Source organism: Ammodytes marinus (genome assembly GCF_949987685.1).
Source record: "Ammodytes marinus genome assembly, contig: scaffold_36, whole genome shotgun sequence".
In the NCBI taxonomy this organism is placed as follows: Eukaryota; Metazoa; Chordata; class Actinopteri; order Uranoscopiformes; family Ammodytidae; genus Ammodytes; species Ammodytes marinus.
This window is the reverse complement of record NW_027648283.1, coordinates 201,166-210,513: the sequence shown is the minus strand read 5'-3', so window position 1 is coordinate 210,513 and position 9,348 is coordinate 201,166. Positions and strand designations below refer to the sequence as shown.

The following is a 9,348-nucleotide window of genomic DNA, read 5'->3' as shown; positions in this document are numbered from 1 at the left end:
ATGGTGTATAATAGAACGTATTAGGGACCACTAAGACCATATAATATGGTGTATAATAGAACGTATTAGGGACCACTAAGACCATATAATATGGTGTATAATAGAACCGAAAAGTGTATAATATGGGAGCTTTAATGAAAAAAAGCAACAAGCCCAACCAGAGGACCGCATAAACCCCCGGATCCCCCTAGGGGGGGCTGGTTCTCCACTGGCTGCTATTCTCCTCCAGCAGCACATTGGAGGCACTAGCAAAAAAACACTGGGTGTGTGAATGACATTTAACTAGTCAATAATTTGGGCAAGTCTGTCTGTCTATCTTTCTCACTCCGCTGCACACTCAGTCACTCCTATCCTTAAAGGAAGCAGGATTAAAACACTGGATTAAGATGTTCAAATGTGTTTAAAAACGCACAACATTTTTTAGAATGTTTCAAAAATATGTTTAAATTTGTAAAATAATTAAAAGATCTTTCAAGACGCACAGGGATTTAGATTTTTTTTTTTGGGGGGGGGGGGGGAGGGGGCTCCGCTGAAATGGTTCTCTGAGGGGGGCTCACTCTCTCACTCTTTAAAAACCCCTGTTGTGTGTTGTTAGCCACTCCTCGCTGTGAACCAATTTTCCCTCTTGAGACGTTAATAAAAACCTTGAACCTATAAAGATAATGTCGCCCTGTCTCCCTGCTGGTTCACAGAGCCTAGGCTGTGTCTCCCTGCCCATTCACAGAGCCTGGGCTGTGTATTAACCCTGTTTACAGGGTCTAGGCTGTGTATTAACCCTGTTTACAGAGCCTGGGCTGTGTATTAACCCTGTTTACAGGGTCTAGGCTGTGTATTAACCCTGTTTACAGAGCCTGGGCTGTGTATTAACCCTGTTTACAGGGTCTAGGCTGTGTATTAACCCTGTTTACAGAGCCTGGGCTGTGTATTAACCCTGTTTACAGAGCCTAGGCTGTGTATTAACCCTGTTTACAGAGTCTAGGCTGTGTATTAACCCTGTTTACAGAGCCTGGGCTGTGTATTAACCCTGTTTACAGAGCCTGGGCTGTGTATTAACCCTGTTTACAGAGCCTGGGCTGTGTATTAACCCTGTTTACAGAGCCTGGGCTGTGTATTAACCCTGTTTACAGAGCCTGGGCTGTGTATTAACCCTGTTTACAGAGCCTGGGCTGTGTATTAACCCTGTTTACAGAGCCTAGGCTGTGTATTAACCCTGTTTACAGAGCCTAGGCTGTGTATTAACCCTGTTTACAGGGCCTGGGCTGTGTATTAATACATAAGAATAACATAATGTCCCTCTGTCTACAGGTTCTGTCGTTTCCTGAGTTGGGTTTGGGGTTCCTTCCTCCCTCGTCGCTACGGGAACCGGCCCCCCCCTCGTCGCTAAGGGACCAGCCGGAGTATCCCCCTGACGACGCCTCGCCCTCCGCTCACACATCGGCCTCGCTCATCAAGGCGATCAGAGAGGAGCTACGCCGGCTAGCGCAGAAACAGGCTAACGTCACTAGCTACAACTAGCGCAGAAACAGGCTAACGTTACTAGCTACAACTAGCTCAGAAACAGGCTAACGTCACTAGCTACAACTAGCTCAGAAACAGGCTAACGTTACTAGCTACAACTAGCTCAGAAACAGGCTAACGTCACTAGCTACAACTAGCTCAGAAACAGGCTAACGTTACTAGCTTCAACTAGCTCAGAAACAGGCTAACGTCACTAGCTACAACTAGACACACAAAGACAGATACACACACACACAGACACAGAGACACACACAGAGATACACACACACACACACACACACACACACACACACACACACACACACACACACACACACACACACACACACACACAGGCTGCTGTCTAGCCCCTAACCCTAGACTTGGACCCATCTGGACCAGAACTCAGTTGAACAGGGTAATGGTTACCCTGGGTTACCCCCTAACCCTCTGACTGCTACATCCAGACCTTTCCCTTCGTCCCTCTAAACACAAGAACTCTGGACCAACACGATCCAACCAGAACTATGAAAGACCTCCGGTACTTTACAGGGTCCATACATCTATCCATCTATCTATCTATCTATCTATCCATCCATCCATCCATCCATCTATCCATCTATCCATCTATCCATCCATCCATCTATCCATCTATCCATCTATCCATCTATCCATCCATCCATCTATCCATCTATCCATCTATCTATCTATCCATCCATCCATCCATCCATCTATCCATCTATCCATCTATCCATCTATCTATCCATCCATCCATCTATCCATCTATCCATCCATCCATCCATCCATCTATCTATCCATCTATCCATCTATCCATCTATCCATCCACTATCTATTGGCTCTTTTGGCGGTACCGAGCCGGGCTGATCGCTGTGTTGACATCAAGGCAGATTCCTTAACTTAAATTATGAAGCACATTCAACGGCAAAACCATTCCCTGCATAGCTACCATAACTTCTCTGTCCATCTGTCAAATACCCAGTTTACTGTCAGATGTCTGTCTGTGGTGCTAAGCTAACCGTTAGCCTCATCTCCTCATTACCACGTGTTGCCTTCCATCAGACCGGGTCTCTACCGGCGCGTTTCCACCGTACCGGGCTGGTTTGCATAACATCACCATGGTTACTGGGCCGTACAAGGCGCACCAAACGTTATTCAAATCATAAAGCATATTCAACTAACAATACATTGTGTCATTAAAGCCAAAATAATTCCCTGCATAGCTAGCATAGCTTCTACAACACTTCGGTTACTAACAAGGGCTGAGTCCACTAGCTCAATGCTAACATGTAATGGAAAACGCCATTGACGCGCTAACAGTAACGTGCCTCTAGATCGCGGTAATGTTAAACTATACTTTAGCTAACGGGATCCACCGCGTCTTCAGGCCTTTGCACGCCGGGCGCGACGCAAAGAAACGGCAGGAAAACACGAATAACGTCTCACTATCGGAACCAACGTCCTGGAAAAATCAAACTCAGTTCGAAAAAAAAATAAAAGCCGCAAATCCGCGAAGCAAAATGACGGCGCTGATGTGACGGCGCTGATGTGACGGCGTGTGTTGACTCTGTAAACGTTCGGTAATTATTAACAACGTGTGAATTAATCACACAAATGAAACGCGCCGGTGTGCAAAGGCCTTTAGCCGTGCTGTAATAGAAATGCAAACCAAACCGAACCAAACCAGGCTTGAAGCTGGGGTGGAGGATTTGGGGAGAAAATAGCAGTTGGGATAGAGATTCAAATCCAAATACCTCAACCGCTCCACTTGTTCTCTTTGGTCCCTCCCCTATGGTCCCTCCCTGACACGCTCTACACCAACAAAGTCGTGCCAAAGTGAATGGACAGTCCCAACAGCCAATAAGAACAGAGAATCGGAGCCTCGCTCTGATTGGTCAAAGTGTACAGCTCATGTTAACGTTGACCAATCAGAAATCACATACCCCAGCTCTGACCAGTCGATGGGAAAACGCCCGTTCAGACCGTTTCTCGTGTCCATGTCACAAACCATAACAATGAGGTCGCTGCTGTCAGACAGAAGAAAAAAAGAAATATGAATATAAGAATGACTCTATAGATGTGTACAGATAGACTCATGAGCACAATGTTGATGTGAGATTATAACCAGAGTATTGAGATGTTATTTTGCTTCTATGTGGATATATCTAGATCTTTATTTTGCTCAGACCGACGTGTTGCTGCTGTAGACTCGCTGTGTTCGTGTCGTGGAAAAAAAGAGAAAATAATGTTCATGAATATTTGGTTTGTTCATCGCTGATCATGTGACTGTTCTGTTCAGGGAGGAGCTGGTCATTCAGGGCAGCAGAGAGACAACAGCGCAGCCCAGTGGTAGGAGGGTGGAACTACACAGGAAAACACATTGGCCTTCGATTACTATAAGTGTGTGGAAATGTTCCTACTTGAAGCCAAAAAAATTGAGAACGCAAAATCTTTGTTGCATTTATGACAACCTCCATCATAGAACATGGGTCTGCAGACCAATCTACTGATTTACAGTTGCAGAGTAAAGAGTGCTGCCTGATTAAGAAAAATGTTCCTTCTGCATCTCAGGATTTGATATCTCTCTAGCCTCTAAAATGTCCTCTCAAAGTGAAACCAGATTGATGCATTTTACTTTAAAAAGGTCAAACATTTCCGGGGGGGCATTCCCCCGAACCCCCAACAAGGACCAGGGTCCCTCCAACAGTATCCCAAAACCCTGTGGGAAACACTGACTTCCTTAATATGTTTTTGCCATTAATTGTATCTGTGTGGAAAAGTCAGTGTACCTGACTGGATAGGTAGGAGTGGGGGGCCCTTTAAGAGTCAGTGTACCTGACTGGATAGGGAGGAGTGGGGGGCCCTTTAAGAGTGTGTGCCCAGGGGCCCATTATCTCATAATCTGTCTATGGTGAGAGGGTGAGAGGGTTAGAGGGTTAGAGGGTTAGAGGGTTAGAGGGTTAGAGGGTTAGAGGGTGAGAGGGTTAGAGGGTTAGAGGGTTAGAGGGTGAGAGGGTTAGAGGGTTAGAGTGTGAGAGGGTTAGAGGGTGAAAGGGTTAGAGGGTTAGAGGGTGAGAGGGTTAGAGGGTGAGAGGGTTAGAGGGTTAGAGGGTTAGAGGGTTAGAGGGTGAGAGGGTGAGAGGGTTAGAGGGTTAGAGTGTGAGAGGGTGAAAGGGTTATAGGGTGAGAGGGTGAGAGGGTTAGAGGGTTAGAGGGTTAGAGGGTGAGAGGGTTAGGGGGGTTAGAGGGTGAGAGGGTGAGAGTGTGAGAGGGTTAGAGGGTGAGAGGGTTAGAGGGTTAGAGGGTGAGAGGGTTAGAGTGTTAGAGGGTGAGAGGGTTAGAGGGTGAGAGGGTTAGAGGGTGAGAGGGTTAGGGGGTTAGAGGGTGAGAGGGTTAGGGGGGTTTAGCTGTATAGACCCTGCTGCTCTGACTGCCCGGCTCCTCGCTGCTGATTGGCCGTCTGTGTTGTGATGTCATCAGAAGTCGTCACAGTTTGTCCGTCTTTCCGTCGGCATGTTTAACTGAGGCCGTGTCTGAACTGCCATACTAGCGTCCTACATCCTACATACTCACCATCTATATACTGCATACTCTCTACTCAAAGATCGATTGTGTATGCGAGCTGCGTCTAAAACGTTCTCAGTTGAAGTATACTCAAGCAATGAAGAATTTCTTCTTCTTCTTATAAGATTCAGGCAGTTTAGACACTGTTAAGCTTATAACCGCCCTCTACAGGTTAGATATTGAACTAGATTTTTACAGTCCTGTGTTCATCATCTGTGTTTTAGACCTCTTGTTTTATAATAATGATGTTTTGAGGCGGAGGATCCCTCCGACGCTCTCTGTCCGGCTCATCAGCACTCAGCTGTCTGTGAGTTGAGCTGGACGAGCCGCGGTGTGTGGAACAGCGATCTGTTCTGATCTCTCTCCACTATCAGACTCACAACACTCATTTCACTTAGTGACTCTAATGTTGTTAGGTATTTATCTTCATCTCTTATCTATTGTAAGAGTGTATGAATGACTGCACGTACAGTTGTCAGATCGCGGAACCCCAAACAATGTTGTTGCCTAGCAACTTGCTCGAAAATATTTCATTTTCCTGGGCGGGTAGAATTGACCCAGTGCATTGTGGGGCGGTTGAGTAGGAAAAGTATACGATCGATTCATACCCAAAATCTTCCCGGAAGTTAGTACTCATCCGGGAATTTCTCACATACCCAAACTCGCATACCCAACCGTCACATACTCAAATTGAAGTCAAAATGAGTATGAGTAGGACGTTAGTATGGCAGTTCAGACACGGCCCAGGTTGAGGCTTCGCTGTGATGTTAGCATTAGCATTTAGCATGCGGCTAAAAATATAAATTTAATACGTTTAAATCTAAAGAACAGAAAAGTGCCATAAACCATCGAGTCAGAAACAGAGAAATGTTTTGTTGGTAAAACTTCACAGTAAAGGTTCATTAATTAACTGTTATTTAATGCTCAGTTAAAGCTGCTCCGAGGAACTTTCAGCTTTAGTTAATTCTTGCAGCCCCGCGGTAGTGTTTTTACCGCGCCAGCTGTTGTTCCTGGGTGAGTGTATACCCATGACAAAGGCATTAAGAAAAAACTGTATGAAAATAGCATTCTTTGCACTGATGGTCTGGTTTGCTGTGACATGTAATTTATGATCATCAGAGGATAAATGAGACTGTTTCAGAAATATTTAAAAGTTCCTCGTAGCACCTCTAATGTATTGTAAAGTTTTACCGTTTAGTTTTTCCAGAAGTATTTTATATTCTACAGACGGTTCAAAGTGTATAAGCGACGCGGTGGTGAATAGAAACGTATTATATAGAAGATATTTTATCTGTGGACAAACTCAAAGACTCTGAGATCTGCCTGGCAACAAGCTACGGACGATCTGATTGGACCTGGCACCTGTCAGTCAAGCTGGAGGGATTTAACGCCCACACAGTGTCACATGGTGCTAATACACACCTGCAGGGGACATCACACACACACACACACATACACACACACACACACACACACACACACACACACACAATACACAGACCCTGCGTTCCAATCCCCATACTATCTACTATTTAGTATGGTAGCAAATGGATTTAGGATGTCCCGATTCTTGTGGCCAGATTTAGGATGGTTAGAAGTACCCGGATGTCCTACTTCATCCGGCCAAGATTGTTAGTGTTGAAAACTGCATCCTATTTTGGCGATTCTGACCCACAATCCAGTGCGCACCGGAAGTGGCGTCACATCGACGAAGCCTCCGTATGAAAACAAACGGGGATGAGACGGATATAAAAGCAAGAGGCAAGATCAAGGAGCCATGTTATGATGAAATAAATAGGTTAAAGTATGTCCCAGTTGTAGCATACTGCATACTAACTAGATACTGTTTATGGTCAAATGTAGTATGGAGGAGAGGAGAGAGAAAGAGAAAGAGGAGATTTGGAATGCAGGGACAGTTAAACAGAACACACACACACACACACACACACACACACACACACACACACACACACACACACACACACACACACACACACACACACACACACACACACACACACACACACACACACACACACACACACACACACATCCTGCAGGTGCCTGAAGGAGCTTTTCTTCTTCTCGTTCCTGAATGTTTCCGTCTGTTTTCTAAAGTGTCTGAATCAAATGTTTGGAAGTTTATTCATGACTCAGGCCTCACACACACACACACACACACACACACACACACACACACACACACACACACACACACACACACACACACACACACACACACACACATGCATAAAAACAAGATTTTAATTCTTTACATAAAAAATATTCAGACGTGGGGAAACTCAATATGAATCTGCACAAAACAGTTTGAAAAAATGATCCAGACTCGTTTGGTTTAGACGTTAACGTGAGATGACTGATCGTGCGTTAGGTTTAGTCATGAACAAACTTCCATAGCGGTTTAGCCTCTGTCCTGATCCAACCAGCTGACAGACAGCAGGAAAGGTGCAGTCAGTGATTCTGGAGAACGCTTGTAGTCAAAATCACTGTCAGTCTAAATCAGTGAATATCTCCTCATGATCCACTACCACAATGTCTTGTTTTTAATGATGTTATGATGATGTTATGCTCTGTCAGGTGACCTTGGGCGTCATGAAAGGCGCCTATAAATTAAATGTATTATTATTGTTATTATCATTACCTGTCTGTACTGTGTGTTTGCTGAAAACTGGTATGTTAACTAAAGAACAATATACAACAAAACAATAGCAAGGAACATACCAGTTTACAGAGCCTGGGCTGTGTATTAACCCTGTTTACAGAGCCTGGGCTGTGTGTTAACCCTGTTTACAGAGCCTGGGCTGTGTATTAACCCTGTTTACAGAGCCTAGGCTGTGTATTAACCCTGTTTACAGAGCCTAGGCTGTGTATTAACCCTGTTTACAGAGCCTATGCTGTGTATTAACACTGGGTTTATTTCAGTTCACACACAGTACAGACAGGTAGTGGATCACGAGGAGATATTCACTGATTTTATTCTCCAGAATCACAGACATTCTGAATCTGTCGGTTGGTTGTTTGATGAGTCACATGACCAACTGAAGAATAAACATTTAATATGTTCAAGGTCAAACTGAGTCCTATTGATTTATACACACACACACACACACACACACACACACACAGAGACACACACACACACACACACACACACACACACACACACACACACACACACACAGAGACACACACACACACACACACACACACACATAGACACGCACACACGAACACACACACACACACACACACACATAGAGAGAGAGAGAGACACACACACACACACACACACACATAGAGAGAGAGACACACACATATCCAGTGAGAGACACACAGAGGGACACGCAGTAACACGCACACACACATACACATAGGGAGAGAGAGACACGCACCCACACACACACCCACATACACACACACACAGAGAGACACACACACACACATATCCAGTGAGAGACACACACACACACTGAGGGACACGCAGAGACACGCACACACACATAGAGAGAGAGAGAGACACACACACACACACACCCACATAGAGGGAGAGAGACAGACACACACACACTCACATAGAGGGAGAGAGAGAGACAAACACACACACACACACACACACTCACATAGAGAGAGAGACACACATATACACGCATATAGAGAGAGAGACACACACATAGAGGGAGAGAGAGACACACACACACACACACACACACACACACAAAGAAACACAGATACACACAGACACACCCACATTAACAAATACACACCCATGAAAACACACACAGACTAACACAAACACACACCCATATAAACACACACACACACACACACACACACACACACACACACACACACACTCACTGACCTTTGTAGCAGAAAAACAGGAAAAGCCAGACACTTAAAACAACATGAAACTATTTTTAGTTTTTTCTCTGAGAAAACAAATATAAATATACTCTGAAATGAACCCTTATGATAAAATGAGTCATACTTCCCTACTATTTAGTATGCCAGAAAAAGATTTAGGATGTCCCAATACATGCACGCCAATTGTAGTATGCTGAAAATACATAAATGCCCTACTAACTCCAATAGCATTTTGGAGAATTCGTCTTTATTCTTGACATTTCCCGACATGAAAAAAAAAACTTCCTTATCCGATTTCTTTTTCTCTCCTGTCTGTGGCCCTAAATCTCTTCTGTACTTTAGTATGTAGTGTAGTAAAAAGACTAAAACTCTTCTGTACTTTAG

The 9,348-nt window shown here is 44.6% G+C and overlaps 1 protein-coding gene across 1 annotated transcript in view; it reads left to right on the top strand.

The window, feature by feature from the left end:
* The window catches only part of LOC307270810 (UPF0606 protein KIAA1549-like), a gene marked incomplete at both ends in the record, with an annotated part of 30,282 nt that extends 28,767 nt beyond the window's left edge, over positions 1-1,515 (top strand). Inside the window, one exon of the mRNA XM_080054695.1 lies at positions 1,306-1,515. Within this exon, the coding sequence (XP_079910821.1) occupies positions 1,306-1,515 (210 nt within the window). The remainder of the gene's footprint in view (positions 1-1,305) is intronic.
* Positions 1,516-9,348: the final 7,833 nt, after the last annotated feature.